At 40.3% G+C, this 22,434-nt stretch overlaps 1 protein-coding gene across 4 annotated transcripts; it reads left to right on the forward strand.

Annotated features, from left to right (window-relative positions):
- Positions 1–932: 932 nt before the first annotated feature.
- Positions 933–17,412, forward strand: slc6a14 (solute carrier family 6 member 14). Of its 4 annotated transcripts, none has more exons than XM_061786010.1 (15): positions 934–1,170; positions 3,585–3,732; positions 3,821–3,952; positions 5,535–5,696; positions 9,034–9,148; positions 9,233–9,365; positions 11,604–11,744; positions 13,242–13,377; positions 14,017–14,109; positions 14,192–14,317; positions 14,426–14,535; positions 14,613–14,712; positions 15,143–15,252; positions 16,914–17,081; positions 17,188–17,412. In XM_061786010.1, exons 1-15 carry the CDS (start codon positions 1,117–1,119, stop codon positions 17,302–17,304), a joined length of 1,845 nt encoding a protein of 614 aa, XP_061641994.1. In that variant the 5' UTR covers positions 934–1,116; the 3' UTR covers positions 17,305–17,412. The 4 variants fall into 4 exon arrangements, with proteins under 4 accessions (XP_061641995.1, XP_061641994.1, XP_061641997.1 ...); XM_061786014.1 differs by lacking the exon at positions 934–1,170 and adding an exon at positions 7,186–7,211 and having other exon boundaries at positions 3,614–3,732; XM_061786011.1 differs by lacking the exon at positions 14,017–14,109 and having other exon boundaries at positions 933–1,170.
- Positions 17,413–22,434: the final 5,022 nt, after the last annotated feature.

The raw sequence follows: 22,434 nt of genomic DNA on the forward strand, positions 1-22,434 counted from the left end.
TACCTTTGCTTATATGACAAGCCAACAGACACGGCAAAGACTTTGTGTGCGGCGTGTTATAACGCTACTCGAGCAAGGGGCATACAATATATAGGAATACTGCATACTATGTAAAAGCTTGTGCCGTGTCACTGAAACATATATGAATATATAATATGTATAGTCGTGCTAAAAAATATTGGCATTATTTCTAGCCATGACTGTATAAAAAGACCAGCTTTTGACATACTGTCACATCGAGCCAGTGGCCACTCTCTTTTCCTGTTGTACAACTGCTACTTGGCTGCTCGTCGTCGTCACTGTCAGGTTCCGACCTCCGGCTCAAACATGTACGCTTTGACGATGCCAAGTTCACTTGGGTGTTCCTGTACGTCGAAATCCTCCTCTACCTCATATTCCAACACGTTGCTCACCAATGTGTATAGTGTGTAGCACGCAACGTAACTTCCAGTAGCCCTTGCGGTGGCTAGAGTAACCACACCCTGGTGTCTTGAGCTTCGGGTAAGTTCATGGAGTGCTCAATACCCGTCATGAAAAAAATCATTTTTAGCTAAACTACAGTTGACAACTTGCTGGAAGTTACGTGCATGTATTACATAACTTATAAACAATGCAAATATGACTTTTAACTGACCCCTTAACATCTTTGTCCTCTGACCTTTAAAATAAAACAACAACAACTCACAACACACTTCAAAGACCTATTTATGTTGATGTCTGAAGCTAAAACATGACAACACAGCATAAATTCCACACACAACACGGATCAAATGTGGTAACCTAACAGTTGGAGAAAAAATATTGACTAAAACCCAGCAGGTTACTGTTTGTTCTGGATTAACTAAAAAAATAAAGGCTGCCTTTCAGCTTTGTGGCGTCCTGTAATGCTGAGGCCCAGCTGACTTGACACCACCAGACAGGTTTTGTGATGGAAAAACTGACGCAACAGTGTGAGGTGAACAACTGGAGCTCATTATACAGAGGGGCGGCAACATTTGCTGGATCATTTTTGAGTGGGATTACAAAAACGACCTTTTTGGCTAGTGGCGGGTCACTGTGAATTGACAAACTTCGGATCAGTTAGGCTTTCCACTAACTGGCAGCAGCTGCAACAACATGAGGAAATACAGTCCCAATCCTCCCAAAGACGCGCCCATTATAACTGATCAGGTGAGATGGAAAACGTCTGCTTCTTTTGTAGCATTACATGCTTCATTATTTATTTGTTCTTTGGTGCTAGTCATAATAACATCAACATCAATGAATGACAACTGAATGCTGCCCAAATGACAAACACTCACCAGCCATCATCATATGTACCAGAGGTGGGCAGAGGAGCCAAAAATTTTACTTAAGTAAGAGTACTGTTACTTTAGAATACTCAAGTAAACTGTAGTCCTCCAAATAATTATTTGAGTAAGATAAAGTATTCCGTGAAAAAAAACAAAAATATTCATGCGCTGCGTAACTGGTGAGTCACTTCTCATTTTTACTTCTTTTTTTTAAACAGCACATGAACATCAAAAATACAAAACCATAAAACAGGAATGTGCAAATTCAAATACTGTCATTTTAAAACAATAATCATTTGTGTGCACGATAACATAAACTAAGGCAAATTCAGCCACAGTAAATTATTGTAAATAATAAACTTTGTTTACACATGTTGAAACAGCACAATAGGTTCACCAGGCAGATATTACCGGTATTAATTATGAATAAGTATTAATATATTTACAGCATCTATAATTTGATAATATTGAACTATGACAGGTGGATTCACCCACAAACAATTTGAGTTCTGCCAACTTACAAGTTTCTCTTTAGTGCTGTGCATACAGTACATTGTGGATGGCTTTTTCTCCTTGCTTCTTTTGAAAGAAAGTAGAAACTCGTAGTTACGGTGGCTTGGTGAAACGTGACACAAGTCTCTATGACAAAACAAAATACATCACGCAAGCAGTACTGAATACCTGTAGATACAATTACTGTACCAGTAGCGGCCAGAATGTAGCCTAATGTAAAAGAGGAAAAGTATTGTTTCTTCTTAACAAAAATACTCAAGTTCAAACTTTGTTGCATTAAAACTACTCTGACAAGTACAAGTGATCCAAAAAGCGAATGTAAGTAAGTAAATGTGATGGCGTAAATGTAGCTCGTTACTACCCACCTCTCATAGGTACAGTTAATCAGTAAAATTGCTAATTTGGCTAAATAAGGTATTCAAAATTGAAGTATGATGCTGGGCAGTTCTCCATCACTGCAAACTACACCCACAACCAAATGTTAAACTAATACTTCCTCAACAATGTAAATAAAAATGTGCATGATTAATTAGCCTTGTAAATGTCGAATTTTTGATTCACCTTTTACATTGGATTTATTTAGATTGTGGAGGGGAAATTAATATGGCTCTGTGAACACAACAGATATTTGGTGGGAAAAGTATTTCAGTCTAACAAAATAAACGTTTTTAAAAAATGGAGTCCTTCAACCCTTGAGGACTTCATTTCAACGATGACAAACATTTGTACAATCCATTAACACCTAAAGTCATCATATGATGGCATGATTAATTTAATAGTAATAGGTTTAGTTTATGATTCCTTAAAGGGGACATATTACAGAAAAAACTGACTTTTTCTTGTTCATACACAAACATAGTAGTTAGGTTTCTACAGTGCTTGCCAACTGTTACGAAATAGTACTGCTAATTAGCATAATAACCACCCCCAGACCTTCTCAGCCAATGGCTCGCCGAATCTCTAGAAGGACAGAACCTCTTTGAAGCAACAGCCAACGCACTATCAAAGCCTAAAGATAAACAGAGTTACAGTGCTACCAGTACTGTATTTGCTTCTGATAACATTATTATAATCATATTCGGCAAAGTGGGTGTGGGGGATATTTGTGTCTTGTGCCAAATAAACAGAATTAACTTTGGCCAATAATTTTATTTTCTTCAAGATAAGGGTACAACTGGATTCCCCCCCCACACACACACTTTGGACTCTGCTTCCACTAGGAAAAGCAAGTAGCAAATTTATTAGACCAGCAGTCTGCTTACTGCGCCCGACTTCAATGTGGTCCCAGTAGTTGTAAGTTTATACTGACTTTATGCCACCAAATTGTGCCTGGCACATGTTAAAGGACACAACCCTCACTGTGCCGAAACACCCAGCTTGCCGCAGACCGGCTGCAAAATTGTCAAACATCCACAGCGAGCCTTGCGCTTGCATGAACATGAAGATACGCCTTTTTTTTTGCGCCACGCCACAGTTACACAGTCTAGGAAAATAGAGCCCTATTTACCTGATGACCGGAAGTAAAGTTCAAGTTTGTGAAAAGTACAGTACCAACATATTTGTACTCTGTTACTTTACAAGACTGCCTTGAAGTTGGATTTATGAAATGTGAATGTTAAATTGCCGAATAGTTCACACCGGAGCTACTATACTGTAAACTGCAAGCATAAGTTGGAACTGATAAGAATAAGTAAACGTTTCCTGGGCTTTGAGAACTAGCTCGACAGGCAGACAAAAAGATGTGACATGAAATGATACATGAACAACATCTCTATGCAGGATCCTCCTGTGGTTGATGCCGGTGATGAGAATCCTGAGCGTGGTAACTGGGCCAACAAGACAGAATACATACTCTCTTTGACAGGTTACGCTATTGGTCTGGGAAATATATGGAGATTTCCATATTTGGCCTATAAGAATGGCGGGGGTAAAAATTCCAAATCGCAAATACTTTGAATGACATTGATGGAGGGTTCCAAATGCATAGATAATGTTTGTGTATCCCCCTTGAGCAGGTGCCTTTGTTATTGCCTATTTGACTATGTTGGTTTTGTTCGGGATTCCTTTTTACTTCCTGGAGAGTGCCATCGGTCAGTTCTCCAGTCAAGGCACAATCAACGTATGGAGAGCGGTGCCACTACTTCAGGGTGAGTCTTTCACTCAAGGGATAAATGTTATTCCCAAGTAGTGCGCGTGGCCTGAGAATTTGTCATTTACTACAAATAATGTAGCATTGTTCAACTATCTATGCTAGTGACAACAAAACAAAACAATGAACATTTCTTCCACTAGATGGCAGGAGGTACATAATCAACCTGTGTTTCCACTTTTTGTGACATTTTTGTTTCGGGGTGTGCCGTGAGATTTTCGACCAATTTTTTTCTTTTGACTTGTAAGCACAGACTTGAGATACGAGTACTTTATGGTGTCAGTGAATGCAATGCATTTTACAAAAATCAGCAGTTTGGAAACCCATCCATTCCTCCATTTTCCGTACCGCTCTATCCTCTCAATGGTCGCGGGGGTGCTGGAGCCTATCCCAGGTATCTTCGGGCGAGAGGTGGTGACACCCTGAACTGGTCGCCAGCCAATCACAGGGCAGATATAAACAAACAACCATTCGCGCACACATTCAAACCGAAGGGCAATTTAGAGTCTTCAATCAACCTACCATGCAGGTTTTTGGGATGTGGGAGGAAACCGGCGTGCCCGGAGAAAAGCCACGCAGGCACGGGAAGAACATGCAAACTCCACACAGGCGGGGCCGGGATTTTAACCTCGGTCCTCAGAACTGTGAGGCAGATGTGCTAACCAGTCGCCCACCGTGCCGTCATTTGGAAACCAGTGTACAAATAATTCAAACAAGGCTTCAAGCTGTTTAATGCCACTTAGTTGACGTTTACTGTCAAGCTAAACATAAAACAAACATTTAAACCTTGTGTATTTAAAAAAGCCAAAATGCCTGCAGAAAAGCCTCACTAATTTAATGCTAATGCTAATTAGCATCTATGGTGTAGTGCTTTAACCCTTTGAGCAACAGATTGAACACAAATGGTTCAGCAACATGGCAATATAACTGTCAGTCATATCCTCTCCATAGAACGACTTATTTTAGTGCCGTACTGATGAAGAAGAAGAGTTCCTACGTTATGAATCCCACTTTAAGTTCTCAGCAGGACACCCCCTGCTGCAAAAAGGCAAGGATCGCCTGGAGCTCAAGTGAGATTCATAATAATGCCTCAATGAACAGTATCTCTGTCCGTCTGTCTCCGTCTCATACTGCCCGCAGGCGGCCAAGGCGTGCAAACCAGAAGGAAAAACATTTAATTGAAGCAGTGTGACAAAAAAATGTTTAATTCTTTCATTACTGAACATTTTATAAAGTACAATATTATGGAGTGCTATTTTTCCTCATTAAGATACACATGCCAGTTTTTGTTGTTATTTGGGGGAAGGCTGCAATGGATTAATGGCATTTCCATTCATCTCAATTGGAAAAGATGATTTGAGGTACGAGCGTTTTGACACACAAACGTGCTCACAGAGAAAATGAAACTTGTATCTCAAAGCACCACTGTCTATCATTAACTTTCAAATAAAGAGGAAGTATTTGCAGTCATTGACGATTCGTTTAGCATCTGGTGGATGCATTGTACATTTTGGAGGGCTCGTGCTTGCATGTTTTATTGCCATCCACCATGCATAATGAACATCCTGACCCATCTACAGGTGTCGGCGTTGGAATAGTCTTTGGAAGCACCCTGGTGTTAATATACTACAACGTCATCGTGTCCTATGGCTTGTTCTACCTGTTCGCATCCTTCCAATCTCCTTTGCCATGGTTCAAGAGCCTCAGTTGGGGGGACAGAAACTGCAGCGACAAGCCTTTAGGTGCCCTACAATACTCATATACGCATTGATTTTTCAAGAACTGAATGGCATGAGATGTTCCAAGAAAACAAAGACGTTTTCTTCAGTATTATAATGACGCAACACACAAAAAACTACTTTTTACCCATCTTCTTGCAGATCTGCAAATTTACTTTCGACCTTGAGAACCTATAATCCTTGTAGAGAAGAGCCTTTTTAAATTTTGAATAATAGCTTTTTACGTAAGGCCTGAGTCACACACAATTTTAAACACAACTTTCAGTGATAACTGTTTAATGCCAGAATTAATTTTAAAAAATTTAAGAATATGTGATCAAAGATCACACAGTAACTGTTAACTTACCTTCAAACTTTCACAAATGAAAATGTAACCTTTAACAGTCTCAAGGATGCTGATTGTGTTTGACTTTCAGATTTTAAAAAAAAAGGAAATAATGAAACTACTGTTGATATACACTTTGATTTAAAATAAAAAGACTGACATTATATGTGATATACTTGTCAAATAAATGAAACCAGGAGTTAACCACTGTGACACGTAAAAACAATAAAACATAACACCCTAACAAGTAACAACACGTGTTGACGCTGGAGTAACCTCTGGTGTACAGTATATTCCTTCTTTCTTAGATTCTTTTTCTCTTAACAAACTTGTTGAAGCCAGCCCTTTTCTTGAAATGAGCCAAAGAAAGAGAAAAACGCACATATGAAGTTATCCTTTGGAAGCTTGCTGAACTGAACTGACAGGAGTGCTGAGGTCTTGCATGATTTCAACTGTTGCAATAAGCCACACAAAGACAAAGAAAATGTGACGTATGCTTATGCTGAGGTACTCTGAAATCCGTTGAGGTCTCACGTAACCTCTTGCATGACAGCAGTGGGAACTCCAAAATTGTATACAATATTAAAGGGAGAGCCACTGGAAATTCAGGTTAAATTCTGAATTGTAGTACCTCAGAGGCATAGGGTAAGCTGTTTGAGCAGTTATTCGATGATACGAATCATACTAGTAGCATGCAGTTGTCAAGTAGTATACATTTTTTCATTACTAGTAACGTACAGTTTTGCAACTAGTGAGTAGATTTGTCTTATCAGTAAGGACAAAGAGCATACTCGTTGATGGACCTTAACCTTAGTGCTCAGCGATATGGCCTAAAATTCATATCACAGTATTAAGTAAATCCTCATATGGTAACGTTATAGACTACAATATAAAAAAAAAGTGAAGAATTTATAATGCAAGTATATCTGACTTGGTTGTATAGTCCTTTAGCAAAGCTAAAGTGATTAAAAAAAGATAACTGAACATTAGACAACAACAAACAAAAACAAAAGATATACAGTAGTGTAATTCTGAGAACATTTATTTTGCAGATCTCAAAAGTCAAAATTAAAATACAGCACTCTATTGCGCAAACAAAGACAAATTACATTACTGATACCATAAATATTTAAAATGCTTGATATTAATATACTTTTTACCTTATAGGCTTCTCCTCCTGGTTGACATACGCGGTAACGTACTGATTTATTTCCAGTTTTCCCTCTTGTGCATGCTTATTTTGTAGCTGTTGCACATAAGCACTTATTCTGGTGTTTCGCTAATTTCACGTTAGCTTAGCAGTTAGTACGGCTTCTCCGCCGTCTCTTCTCGCTTGGTATATTTCACACGATTCGCTCCTCTCCTCCTTTTAGTGATAACAATACTTGTCCGAAGTGTAATTTATTGGAAGCGAGGATTAGTGACTCACAGGAGCGGCTCTGCACTGTGGAAGGACAATATTTAGCCATTCTAAATATCTAGCCGCAGTGCATAGCTGGTGCTGCGCAAGTTAGCTTAGAGCCCAACATTTTCCAGAGATTCTGAAATGTTCAAATGACTTTCAATAACTTCTGAGATGCCACTGTATTGCGCTGCATCATTGCAAACGCCCTGTCAACATACCTAGTTTTTTAAAAAGTCGGCTGAGGTAGAGTATAGGTTTATTTATATCCATGGTTTTATCGAGTCGTTGCAAATTCGCCGACCCAAATTCCAATGAAGTTGGGACGTTGTGTTAAACATAAATAAAAACAGAATACAATGATTTGCAAATCATGTTCAACCTATATTTAATTGAATACACTACAAAGACTTAATAAGATATTTAATGTTCAAACTGATAAACTTTATTGTTTTTATCAAATAATCATTAACTTAGAATTTTATGGCTGCAACATGTTCCAAAAAAGCTGGGACAGGTGGCAAAAAAGACTGAGAATGTTGAGGAATGCTCATCAAACACCTGTTTGGAACCTCCCACATGTGAACAGGCTAATTGGGAACAGGTGGGTGCCATGATTGGGTATAAAAGGAGCTTCCCTGAATTGCTCAGTCATTCACAAGCAAAAGCCGTTTATCAACAACACCCGGCTTCTCTGGACCCGAGCTCATCTAAGATGGACTGATACAAAGTGGAAAAGTGTTCTGTGGTCCGACGAGTCCATATTTCAAATTGTTTTTGGAAATTGTGGATGTCGTGCCCTCCGGGCCAAAGAGGAAAAGAACCATCCGGACTGTTATGGACGCAAAGTTAAAAAACCAGCATCTGTGATGGTATGGGGCTGTGTTAGTGCCAATGGCGTGGGTAACTTACACATCTGTTAAAGCACCATTAATGCTGAAAGGTACGTACAGGTTTTGGAGAAACATATGCTGCCATCCAAGCAACGTCTTTTTCATGGACGCCCATGCTTATTTCAGCAAGACAATGCCAAACCACATTCTGCACGGGTTACAACAGCGTGGCTTCGTAGTAAAAGGGTGCAGGTACTAGACTGGCCTGCCTGCAGTCCAGACCTGTCTCCCATTGAAAATGTGTGGCGCATTATGAAGCGTAAAATACGACAACGGAGACCCCGGACTGTTGAACAGCAAGAATGGGACAGAATTCCACCTACAAAGCTTCAACAATTAGTGTCCTCAGTTCCAAAACGTTTATTGAATGTTGTTAAAAGACAAGGTGACGTCACACAGTGACCCTGTCCCAGCTTTTTTGGAACGTGTTGCAGCCATAACATTCTAAGTTAATGATTATTTGATAAAAATATCAGTTTGAACATTAAATATCTCGTCTTTGTAGTGTATTCAATTAAATATAGGTTGAACATTAAATGCTAATCATTGTATTCTGTTTTTATTTAAGTTTAACACTACGTCCCAACTTCATTGGAATTGGGGTTGTAGTTGTGTTCGCGTCCCTGTTAATTGTGATTGCATTGGAGGAACTACACACTGTTTGCATCAATGCTTCCTGGGGGGAAAAAAGCAATTGACTCATCACCTCTCCCTCTCTAGTATATTACAATTCAAGTGGTGCTTTAGTGGCCAACTGGACTCAGGACAACTTAACTTGCACTTCATCCGACAAGATAAAAGTTCGAGTGCAGAGCCCCAGTGAGCAGTACTGGGAGTAAGTATGTCCCATTCACGTCTTCAAACACGTTTGCACGCATTAGTTGATGTGTCTGTAAATCACCCTCCCCTTCTTCCTCAGTGCTGTGGCTCTACAGAGATCCAGTAGTATCGAGGAGACAGGTCCAATAGTTTGGCACTTGGCTCTCTGTTTGCTGGTGAGCTCCATCCTTGTTGGTGCAGTGCTCATCAAAGGAATCAAGTCAGCAGGAAAAGTAAGTCAATGTCATATTTGACCTCTGCATCCACAACATCAGATAAGAAAAAGTAAAAACTGCTTGTAGTATGTGTTAACATATAAATGGAAAAATGTTTATTCACATTTAGGGTTAGATTTTACCAGTGGCCTGTCTTGCTTATGGTACATGATCCTCAGTGGGGACTTGCCTACTTAATCCACTTTACCACTTTCACGTCACAATCAGAGGTGGGGAGAGAAGCCAAATACTGCACTCAAGTAAGATTACTGTTACTAATATGACTCAAAATGACTCAAGTAAAAGAAAAAAGTAGTCCTCCAAATAATTACTTTAGTAAGAGTAAGAAAGTACTCAGTGAAAAAATTACTCAAGTACTGAGTAACTTCTGATTTAGTTTTTTTTTTTTTTTTTTTTTTAAACAATGCATGAACGTCAAATAAAATAAAAATAACTAAATAAAATTTGAATGTGGTCACTGATGGTGTAGTGGTACACTCGCCTGACTTTGGTGCAGGCAACGTGTGTTCAGTTCCCACTCAGTGACGGTGTGAATGTGAGTGCGAATGGTTGTCCGTGCCTATATGTGCCCTGCGACTGACTGGCGACCAGTTCAGGGTGTAGTCCGCCTCTCGCCCGAAGTCAGCTGGGATAGGCTCCAGCGTCCCGCGACCCTAACCACGATAAGCGGTGTTGAAAATGGATGGATGAAAATTTGAATGTGCAAATTCAGATATTGGTGAAAAATATCAATCTAAAACATAATGAATAAAATCTTTATCAAATAAAATCTTTAAAATTCAGCTCCAAGAAATGGTCTTTTTCCTATATTGTTTCCACTTGTTAAACAGCACAATACTGTAGGCTCACCAGGAACAAGGCTGTTACAAAAACAGGAATAAGGCTGCAGTGGATATAGAAAGTCTACACACCCCTGTTCAAATGTCAGGTTTTTGTGTTGTAAATGAATTATGACCAATACAATCCATTACCATTAATGTGACCTAGAATTTGTACAACTCAACTGATTTATTTTTTTATCTTTTTGAGAGGGGAGGTGAAAATAAACAACTGAAATCAACTTGATTGACTTGGACTTGATGTTTAACTTGCTGCCTTCTTGGCCTGGTTACCATTGCAAAACAGATGTTCTGTTTTAACTGGTCTTTTACCTGGTTAAATAAAGTTGAAACAAAATAAATAAAAGTAGATCTGGCTGCACGAGGATGCACTACGTCTTATAACTGGCATGTGGCTGTGTTCTGATTAAGTAAGAGATCACATTCAAACTCATGTTCAACGGGACTCCACACACACCTGCCAGCTTTTCCATTTGTAAGTGCCCCAAACCAGCAACACATGCACAGGGTCTTACAGAAACATGATTTGCTTTACAAAAACATGATTTGCTTTATCCAAAATGTTACTTGAGTAAAAACGAGTCGGGCGCGGCTGTCAAGACTCACTTTGATTTGCCCGCGAAGCCCAATAGAATACTTTGTGTGCGGACATGTGAGTTTCTTGTGTCGTTTGATTGGTGAATTTGAGTTCAACGTCACTGTGGTCATCACGGCGGATTGGAGCAACGGCGCCCAACGGGGAAGTCGAAAACAAAAGTCTAAAAATACATCACGCACGCAATTATTGACAAAATGAAAGTAGCGAGCGGCATGTCGACCATTGTAACGGAGTAAAAGTACCGTTTCTTCTTACGATAAATACTTGAGTGAATGTAAAACGTATCCTTCATTAAAACTTCTCTGACAAGTACAATTTATCCAAAATGTTACTTGAGTAAATGTAACGGAGTAAATGTAGCGTGTTCCTACCCACCTCTGGTCACAATTATAGACAGACACAATCAATACTATACAAAAACGTAATATAAGCACGCAACTGTGCCACATGCAACATATCATCTTGAGCAGCCAAGTTATATCAGTAGGAGTTCTGGGGGGGGGAACAGGCCAGTGCCCCCTTAACACAGTGCCTGCACCCCCCTGTGACCGCCCCCTCCGTACAGTTACAATGCAGTACTGCGGTAAGATTTGTGTGATCAATGTAATGGCCGCTTCACGTGCTGACTTGAAATACAGTATTCGTCCCTGGACAGGCTTGAGAATGCGATGAAAGAATGTACTGAATACAATAAAAAATACAATTAAATAAATACCACGAATAAATACGTTTGTAAATACAGTGAAGCACTTTTCAATTGTTACCTTTGTTGCTCTTATGTGCCCTGTGTCTCTGCAGGTGATGTATTTCACCACTTTGTTCCCGTATGCGGCGCTTGTGATCCTGCTGATCAGGGGCGTGACACTTGAGGGAGCCAGAGATGGGATAGAGTTCTACATTGGTGCTAAATCCAACCTTACTAAATTGACAGAAGTGGAGGTGAGATGTATTGAGCACTAGTGTGAATTTGCACAATTAATTGCATGGTTATAACTTATGGCCATCTAAGACCATCTAAAACATAATAAATACAATCTTTATTTTAAAAAAACCAACTTTGTAAAATAACAAATTAAGGCACATTCAGCTCCAAGAAATGGTCTTATACGATATTGTTTCCACTTGTTAAACAGCACAATACCAGGCAGATTACAAATATAGGAACAAGGCTGCTGAGGATATAAAAAGTACACACACCCCTGTTCAAATGCCAAGAATTTTGACCAATCATTGACAAAGTTTTTCCACCATTAATGTGACCTACAATTTGTACAACTGAACTGATTATTTTTGTATCTTGAGGAGGTAAAAGTAAACAACTGAAATAAACTTGAATGTGGTTGACTTGGACTTGACGTTTAACTTGCTGTCTTCTTGGCCGACATTGAAAAAGAGATGTTCTGTTGTAACTGGTCTTTTACCTGATTAAATACAGTTTAAATAAAATATAGAAAACTAATCTGGAGTAAAAGTACAGTTTCTTCTTAAAGTAAATACTCGAGTAAAAGGTATGCTTCATCAAAACTACTCTGACAAGTAAAATTCATCCAAAAACGTTACTTGAGTAAATGTAATGAACTACATGTAGCGCGTTCCTACCCACCTCTGCTCACAAAGCTAGAAAAATGCCACAGAACACAGTGATAGCTAAAGTGCAGTTCCAAAAGTCCACTACTTGAAAAGAAAAAGAAGGAATAGCAATCCATCAAAGTTGAACAAGTCAGTTAAACATCCAGGATATCAATCTGCCCAGTTAGGAAGCAATGATGATTGCAAATCAGTTTTGCCTGCTGTTGTGCCACAGCCCATTGTCCTCATCTATTGTGGCTGATCTCTGGCTGGCTTAATTTTTTTAAAATTTTTTTTTTAGTGCTTTCGTGACTAGTGGTAATAGCATGAGGTGGTATCTGACTGCTCAAGTAGCGCAGCTTTCTCACATCGACGTTTGAGATGTAGCCAGATGGTTCGCTATGTCTCCCGGCACATTGTCAAGAGCACAGAAGAGATACCAGGAGACAGACCAGTACACGAGAGTTGCAGGAAAGCAACAGCTCGAGAGCAAAACTCGTATCTGCTCCTTTGCTCAAGGGAGAACTGCGGAACTACTGGAGCCCAACAAATAAACCTCTAGCAGGCCACGCTTACGCATTTTTCTGGACAATCTGTCAGGAACAGACTTCATGAGGGTGGCATGAACTCCTCAAGTTGGGCCTGTAATCACAGCCTGAGAACACCAGAATTGACAGATTTGCAATTTGCCAATTACATGGGCCGTGGTTAAGTTGAGCTTGAGCAAAGAGATGCAGTATGATCCCTCAAAGCTTTAAGCAGATTGATACAGAATTGTGATGCTGAGAACAATGTTTTGGCCATTGTCCTCAGCAACCTCTGCCATCTCTATCATCATTGTGCTAAAAGAAACGCGTGTAATTTTAGGTCTGGAAGGACGCTGCAACTCAGACTTCGTTTTCGCTCTCAATTGCTGGAGGAGGACTTGTGACTCTTGCGTCTTATGGCAAGTTCCACAACAACGTGTTCATGGACTCAGTGACCATTAGCATCATCAGCTATGGTAGGACAACAAACACACACACACACACACACACACGCACGTGGCTAAAATTGATTTTGCTTATCTGATTCATGTATTTAGTTTTACTTCAGAAGATAAAAGGGGATCGCTATAGTTGTAAATTCCAATTATGTTAATTAATGGCCACTGGGTTCGAATATCAACTCCGGCCTTCCTATGTGGGGTTTGTATGTTTCTACCCGTGTTTCTCCAGGTTCTTCAGCTTTCTTCCACATTACAAAAACATGCATGTTAGGTTAATTGAAGATTCTAAATTCCCCGTGAGTTTGAATGTGAATGGTTGTTTGTTTACGTGTGACCTGCGATTGGCTGGGAGACCAATCTAGGGTGTACTCCGTCTCTCGTCCAGACATCTTGGATATAGGCGACAGCTAACCCGTGACTCTAATGAGGAAAAGTGCAATAGAAAATAGATGGATGGATGGACGGACGGATGAATGGATCGATGGATGGATGAATTAATGGAGCAAAGTTAAGGAGAGCGGTGTAAAGTCCTGAGATTTAGACATGAACCTATTTGACTGGTCAAATCGAGAAAATACACATGAACTTCAGAGCTGTTTGAAATGAAGCATATGCTGATTTGTGTTTAATGTGACGATTTTAATTGCATTCCAGCAACAAGTATTTTAGCAGGCTTTGCCAGCTTTTCCATTGTGGGTCACATGTCCTACATCTACCAAGTTCCTATTGGAGAAGTAGTGAACGATGGTCAGACACTTGTAAAAGCACTACTTCAAGATGTTGAAAGGCTATTCTATGTTGTCTTATTCCATTATCTATCTTTGCACAGGATTTGGCCTGGCATTCATTGTATACGCAGAAGCCCTGGGAAAGCTTCCCATTTCCACCCTTTGGTCAATCCTCTTCTTTTTCATGATATTCATTGTTGGCCTCGACTCTCAGTTCACAGGTTTAGGTAAGGTCATCACAAATGTGCTGCTGTCATGCCTAACTAATTGCAAATCGCCATCTTACCATGAAGCATCATCGTCATTATCGCTATTATCATGTTGTCTGTCACTAGAAGTGATCGCCACCATCTTCATGGATGCCTTCCCTAAATCTAAACGGGCCTATATAAGTGTTGGATGTTCCTGTATCGGCTTCTTATTAGCCCTGCCATTGGTCACAAAGGTGGGTCTGCGGATAAGCGCTATTAGCGCTGCCTGTATTTTGACACAGTTCATGTGCAGTGTGTGTCTGTGTAATAGGCAGGAATATACTGGGTAACTCTAATGGATGCGTTCCTTGCAACCTGGGTACTGATTATTTTGGCTCTGATGGAGATCATTGGCTTCTGCTACATATATGGTAAAATGGATTTTTATAAATGCATATTCCAATAACATGTTGTGTTTGGATGTGTTTATGTAGTAAGCTGCATATTTCCACTCAACAAAAAATTCCATGCAAAGACTTCCTTACTCATTATGGTTAAGCCCAAAATCATACAAATTAAATTTTGAGTTAAAGTGAACTTTTCTTTGTTTTACCAGGTATATTCTGTCTGGAAATTACACAGGAAACTGTCAAAAGATTGTCAAAGTTTGTGTTGAGATAGTAAACCCGTTCAACAAATAAAGTGCACTTTAACTCAACTTTTGGTCAGTGTATGAATGATAATAATTTGGAGTTTAACTGTACACGTCTTAATTCCTGCTGTTTTGAGTCTTTGTGTGTGTGTGTGTGTGTGCACTTGTATGGGCGTGCATGCGTGCGTGCGTGCATGCATGTGTTGCAGATGTGAACCGATTAATTGAGGACATTGAGATGATGCTCGGGAAAAAGAGCTTCTGGTTCTGGCTGTTGTGGAGAGCATGTTGGCTTTTTATCAGCCCCTGTATCCTGTTGGTGAGTTCCTTTTTAATTTGGATCATAACATAAATGCCATCTCTACCATACATACTCTATGTACTAGGGATACACCAATACCACGTTTTCAGACCGAGTACAAATTTTTACATTTGAGTGCTCGCCAATAGAGTAACGATATTTGATAATGCCATTATGTCCTGCAATTGTGATGAACATGTTATTTTAATCAAAATCCCTGGCCGAGCTGAATTCATCATCTATTTTGCAGAGCATACAATAAATTTCAGTGGCCTTAAAAGTGTTGTCATCCATGTCCTGAAGGCGGCTGACACTAAAGTACTGTATATGTCAGGTTGGTTATGTCGTATCAGGAGTCATTTTTTACAATTCTCGTATTGGTGCATTCCTAATGTATATAGTTTGGAAATCAACCGAAACTTGCAGGAAAATGTGACTCAAAAGTCTCACAAAAACCTGGAGGTTGAACTGCCACCTGATACACTCACATCTCGCGAGTAACTTCTGATTTATTTTTAAAATCAGAGCATGAATGTCAAGTAAAGTAAAGTTTTTTTAAACTCAACTGATTTATTTTTGTATCTTTTTGAGAGGGGAGCTAAAAATAAACAACTGAAATAAACTTGAATGTGATTGACTTGGACTTGACATTTAACTTGCTGCTTTCTTGGCCAGGTCACCATTGCAATTGCACCATTGTTTTAACTGGTCTTTTACCTGGTTAAATAAAGTTTAAATAAAATAAATACAAATAAATCTGGTTCCGCAAGGATGCACTCACTCTTATAATTGGCATGTGGCTGTGTTATTGATAAAGACTTATTGATAAAGTGTGTTTGTTTGTGAATGAGAGAGAGAGAGAGAGAGAGAGAGAGAGAGAGACGCATGCTTTACAGTTACCTGTGACCATAAAATAGACTCAGCTGGGATAGGCTCTAGCATACCGACCCGTGACCCTAGTGAGGATAAGCGGTATGGAAAATGGATGGCTGGATGGATGAATGGATGGAGAAAATATCACGAGCATTTGTAATCAAAAATTACATTTTTTTTTATTGATAGATTCATTGCTGACAGTATGGGAGGCAACTGGGTTGGCAAGGCATTTGGTGGGGGTGGCAACTGCCAACCCGCAGAACCCCTGGTGGTCCCTTGTCTCAGTGAATTGTAATACTTGGTTTATTAGATTACAAAGGGCTGATGCCATGTCTGTATAGAACCAGGCAGTACCTGGTAAAGTGTGAAAGTAATCAGTTTTTGAGACCTCGGGATCAGATACCAACATAGTGTTTGTCACTATATCTGCTGTATGGCCTCTTTGCAAAGATAACAAACTGTGCTAGCTCTTTTGTCTTAAAGCTTTGCTTCAGGTTTTTGTTTTTTTCAACACACTTTCCTTGTATGCCAGCACTGCTATACTTTGTGTAGCGGAATCACAAAAACAACCAAAGAAAAGGCAAAGCACCTATGGGGTTAAACTTTTAGATGACCGCTGTGCTAAAGTCTCAACATGCATCAATCACATCACATGTGATGACAGTTTGAAGTTGCACATGTTTTGTCTGTCTTAGAGGTTCCACTGAATGGGACTCTGTTTTACCTACTTTAGAAAAATGCAACAGGTCTATGATGAGTTTAAATGTAAAGTGTTCTGCTCAAAGTTAACTACTGTTGTCCAGGCCATCCTGGTGTGGTCTCTGAAGTCATTTAAGCCCCCCAGCTATGAAGGGGTAAAGCTACCAGCTTGGGCAGTAGCTCTGGGCTGGTGCGCATCTGCTCTCCCACTCATATGGATCCCCATCATTGCTGTTTATAAGATGAGCAGAGCAGAAGGAAACCTTTGGAAGGTGTTTTGCTCTTTGGCCTTTTCTTTAACGAGACTGGACACATTGTTCACTAAAACGCAAACTGAAAATTCTGACCTCTGTGCATGATGCAAACTATTTCCTGCAGCGCCTGAAGTCACTGTGCTCCCCTGCGGAAGAATGGCATCCTTTTCTGGACACGCATCGAGGAGAGCGCTACTCAGAGGAACGCTGCCGAAAAAGAGGAGAAAAAGAAAACGTGTAGTTCATGCAAAAGTAAATATTGCATATCTAAAAATGTAACAATATTTATGTTATTTGAACTTGACTTGCAGCGCCACTTAGTGGGGGAAATAAAGGCTTTATCAAACCATTTATTTTAAAATAATATTACCTGGTGTGTTTTAAAGTATGTGTAATATGGATTTTGAACACAAAGCAACAATCAACAAACCTCTACCATTATAATGGAGTGAATTTATTCCAGACATTAAAAAAAAACCTCAGCACCCTCTGCCAGTTCGTTCTGTCTGTCATGTGATCTGCAATTGGCAGAGGTAATTAGGACTTCTTTTATTATCTCGATCAAAACTGAGGTCTGTTATTTTTGTGCAGGCATAATTTTTTTTCGTACAGCTCGTCTTGAATAGAACAAGACTGTCCAGGTGTACTTAATGTGCAAAGTACATATTCCGTTCAATTATTTCAAACTCAAGGTTCAAGAAAGATGCGCAACTTATAAGGAAAGCGGATGGATGGATGGATGACAGTGTCTTAGAAAGAATGTAAAATAACATGACGTTAAAACCAGTGGCTGCTGGTCAACAGAGGGCGGTAGGACGCTGCCCACCAATCAGCTGAGTCACCTTCAAAAAGTCCAAAATTAAATAATGCGCATTATACATGAGAAATTACAGTACCTGGGTATTGATTAACAAGTGAGTTAGGTTAATGTTAACAAGTGGGTCAGGTTTTGTTTTCCATGTTCAACACCTTGGTAATTTCAGTTTTGTAACCTGCACTTTGACCTGTTTATCTACAGTATGTATAGATTTTCTGCTGCAGTAATTACATTCAACTTACTGAAGCCCTTAGCAAACTCTCCCTGTCACATTCACCATGGCAACCCTGCACAGAGAACCTGCAGATCAACATAGACCTGTTGCCAACTCCCACGCAACAGACACACTCAAAACATGCCATGAAATGACTATCAAAAATGATCAAATTAATGAATATTGTACATTTTAGCAAAGGGAGGGCATAAGGTCACTGAGCGACAATTATCTGCTCATTTGTTGGAGGAAAATAATTGAAAGAGAAATATGCTATAGCGTACTCTGGGGGGTAGTTGTCTCAATGATGTCGCTATTCCATAAATATGAGATAATTAAGACAAAGTGCTAAACGTGAACATGAGTCTTTTTGACTTACCTGTGCTCCCTCTGCTGCTCCTCTCCACCCCTGCCACAAACTGCAGGCTTCTTAACATCCTGTTATTAGATACTGCAAGCCTTGTCACCATGGCAGCAAATTCCCAATCTCCTGCCCATGTGTGCACCCCGCACGTATGCACACACAGTACGTGACTGATGTGTTTGTGGTTGGATGGTTTGTACTTGAGTCCATCCATGAAGTCCAGTATGGGGAAGATCCACTTCAGTGAATATGAAAAGCTCTGGAAGTGGAAAAAAATGACATAAGAATATCATTGTCAACATTTACTGTAATACTATCAGCTTGCATTAACACTTACATTTTTTGATCACTTCTACTAAGTTGGCATTCATGCAAGAACATACTATATATACGGTATGCCTTTCAACTTGCATATAAGACGAAGAATATCTTTATTGTTATTGAAATAGGTACAACGAAATTGAAGGTGCATTCTCCTAAGGTGCCATAGAAAACTATTACAAGTGTATCACACGATAATAATAAACTATATTACCTCGCACAATAAATAACAAAAGAGGATCCTGGTTATAGTGTCTCTGAGTGCAGCAAGGTGTGGTATCAAAAGAATTAGAGCAATGTGAAATTCCTTGTAAATGTACAGTGGGTTAATGCAATTTGTTCACTGCAATGACAGCTATCGCATAACAACTGTTTCTTTGTGTGTTTGTTTTTGCTTTTACTGTCCTGAACCATCTGCCAGAGGATGACAGTTGAAACTGCGTGAGTCCAGATAGATCGAGTGCCTGAGGATGCACATTGCCTTCCTTAGGCAGTGGGAACTGCAGAGTTCCAGCAAGGAAGGCAGGGAGCAACCAGTAATCCTCTGGACCATAGTGTTGACCAGTTGGAGCACTTTACCTCCTGCCGCTGTGCAGCTGAGAAATCTCACAGAGGTGCAGTGCGTTCCGATCTTCTCAACAGAGCATTGGTCAAATGACACAACCAGTTTCTGTATGAGGTTGTTGCTTGTCAGAATCCTCCGGAAATGTAGTCTTTGTGAGCTCTTTGATGATGGCTCTGGTGTTAGCGCTCCAGGTCAGATCATCCTGCACGCCCATGAATCGGACATTGGGGAGTGGAGACCCTCTTCACACAGTCCCCGCCAATGAAGAGGCTGGATGTCTGTTTTTTTCTTTTTTTTTCATTTCAAGTCTATTATTGGAGCGGCACAGTGGAAGACTGGTTAACACATCTGCCTCACAGCGCCCTGTGATTGGCTGGCGACCGGTTCAGGGTGTACCCCGCCTCTCGCCCGAAGATAGCTGGGATAGGCTCCAGCACGCCCCCGACCCTTTTGAGGATAAGCGGTACGGAAAATGGATGAATAAATGAAGTCTATTATTGCCTCCTTTGTTTTGGTGGTGCTAAGGGTCAGGTTGATGCTGTTGCTCAGGAAGTGGGACTACAATCGTGGGCAGGTGTTAAGGGTGTAGAGTACGGGACTGAACACAGCCCTGAGGGGAGCCAGTGCTGAGGCTGATGGCTGTGGAGACATGACTGCCTAAACTCACCTTATGGTGGCAGTTTGTTAGAAATTCTCTGATCCAGCATCAGATATTCCCAAATTACATCACCAGACGGTTGGAGAGTATGGTGTATGGTGGCTGAAATCCACTGAGAGCAGCTGTGCGTAGCTCACCTGCTGCTCCAGGTGTGTCAGCACAGGGTGGAAGACCATGGTGATTGCGTCCTCCTTGAACCTGTTGGCCCTCTAGGCAAACTGGTACAGGTTGAATCCAAGGCGAAGGCATGAAGTAATGTGAGTTCGGACCAGTTTCGAAGCATTGTGCACTGCGCGCATTCTCCTGTCCACTCAAAACTGTTATTTACACACCCTCCTGCCAGAGGTGTTCCCTGTCAAGTCTGGCCCTGTGCCCATGTTGCGCGCATTCTCCCATGGACTTAAGCCCTTTTCCACTTCTGCACTCAAGAGGCTGTAGTAAGTGCAGTGTCCCGTGAAGGTGAAACATCATATTGCACGCATTGATTCAGTTAATTACCCGGCGACGGTCCAATTTGGACCCACCGCCACACTTATCTTGAGTTGTTGCTGTTGAAGCAGTCCTCATGCCTTCTCTCATATACAGCTTTTGCCTCTCTGATGCGCCTCTTCATGTTGACAGTTGGCACATATAAACCACCATTCACACTCGCATTCATACCTGTAGTCAAGTTCCTTCAATGAACCTAACATGCCTATTTTTGTAATATGGGAGGAAGCTGGAGTACTTGGAGAAAACCCATGCAAGCAAAGGGAGAACGTGCAAACTCCACACGGAAGGCTGCAGCCGATTCAAACCCCAAACCGCAGACTGTGATGCACATTTTAGTCACTAGTCCACTGTGCTGCCCTTAAAAAGTGTCAAAAACAAATCTTTGCACAGGCCATTTTTGGATACAGCATTTAATTCCATTTGCGCAGCTGTACCTAATGAAGTGACACGTGAGCGTACGACTCATAGATGTGACTTGAATGACATCATCAATTAACACAACAAGAATCAAAAGAAATGTGAGGCCAATTCAGCATGACAAATATGAAGGTAAAATGCAGCGAGCACTGTGTTTCTTTCCCTCCGATAAAAGCACAACCCCTCGGTGTTGCTATGGAGACCTCCTCTCTTTCGCTTCCTTTCAGTGAGCGACCACTTATCCTTGCTGCCTTTCAGTCAGCAGGACGTGGGTGTGCGCACTCTGAGTTTTCCCCTTTAGTGTGAGCGGAGTTTTTGTGTGCTGGCTCTGCCGTGAATCCGGCAAATGTAGGGAGGTGCATTAGAGAGCCAAGTTGGACTTGAGCGCACACACACACACAAATTCGTGTCTGCAAATGCAAGCTCAAAGAAAAATAGTGAAGTTATGTGGGGAGTTTCTTGCCATTCAGGCTAATTCTCTGAGGGGAAAAAAACAACAGCGGAATCTCATTTGATGACACACAATCACATCTAAACAGCCATGAAAAAACACACTGTTGACAAAGCCCATAAAATAGAATTCTCATCAAAACCAAGCATACATGCTAACGGGATATTGCAACATGGACAATACCTGCAATAGAAGACAGAAAGAAGCTTTCATTGTGGCTCCAGTGTTTTTGTTACCAGTCCAGAAACTGTATTTCTCTTCTTCATCATTTAATTAGCACTTTAAGTGCTGAATAAAAAATGTATGGCCACAAGCAGTTTTCTCAGCTGGCTGCACCATTAGAATCTTGTTGCTATCCACATCATTTTGAACGGTCTGAACACGTTTGATGATTTTTATCACATGCATCAAATGAAACATTCATTTTCATTTAGTTTTTCAGTTTACTGCAACAATGAATGAGAAGTAAATGGGCCTTTTATTGCTTATTTTACTTATGAAATGGTTGTGTCTGACAGGATCTTTGTTACCCACATGCAAGAATATATTATATATATAATATATTATATATTGACTTTGATTTAAGGCATAAAGTAGACATGCTCTCACCACAAAAAGATCTACACATTGACAAATTCAATCCAATTGAGAGCATTTTGGATCAGCACCAAACTGACATCTCTATCAAACCTCACCCCCTGCAAGTGCCTCAATAGCCTCATTATGATATATAATGTAGTATAGTATGCTTTATTGCCAATCCTCAATATGTGTAGAACACACAGAGGGCTGACATTTCTCTCTCAAGACCTGCTGTCACAAACAAAAAAACAAAAAATAGCATTTTTCCCTCAGCAAAGGGATAAAAACCCATCATTTTAAAATGAGAACATAAGAAATCCAAGCTTTCAGTTTTCTCCGAATCTACACAGAAAAATGAAATTACATTATTGATCCATTTGTGTGAAAATATTGATAAAGCTGTTTTATAGAGCTTCAACTTGATTCTGAAGTGTCACTCTTGCAGCACAATGCTGACATTCTCTGACAACACAAAAACTACAGAAGAAAT

This window comes from Phyllopteryx taeniolatus, chromosome 9, assembly GCF_024500385.1.
Source record: "Phyllopteryx taeniolatus isolate TA_2022b chromosome 9, UOR_Ptae_1.2, whole genome shotgun sequence".
NCBI classification, from domain to species: Eukaryota; Metazoa; Chordata; class Actinopteri; order Syngnathiformes; family Syngnathidae; genus Phyllopteryx; species Phyllopteryx taeniolatus.

What these genes read in the sequence shown, in the direction of transcription:
- slc6a14 (XM_061786010.1), top strand. Translation starts at nt 1,117, where the DNA reads ATGAGGAAATACAGTCCCAATCCTCCCAAAGACGCGCCCATTATAACT. An exon ending in CCCAGTGAGCAGTACTGGGA is followed by an intron (nt 9,149 to 9,232) that starts GTAAGTATGTCC and finishes CTTCTTCCTCAG; the next exon opens with TGCTGTGGCTCTACAGAGAT. An exon ending in CAGAAGGAAACCTTTGGAAG is followed by an intron (nt 17,082 to 17,187) that starts GTGTTTTGCTCT and finishes TATTTCCTGCAG; the next exon opens with CGCCTGAAGTCACTGTGCTC.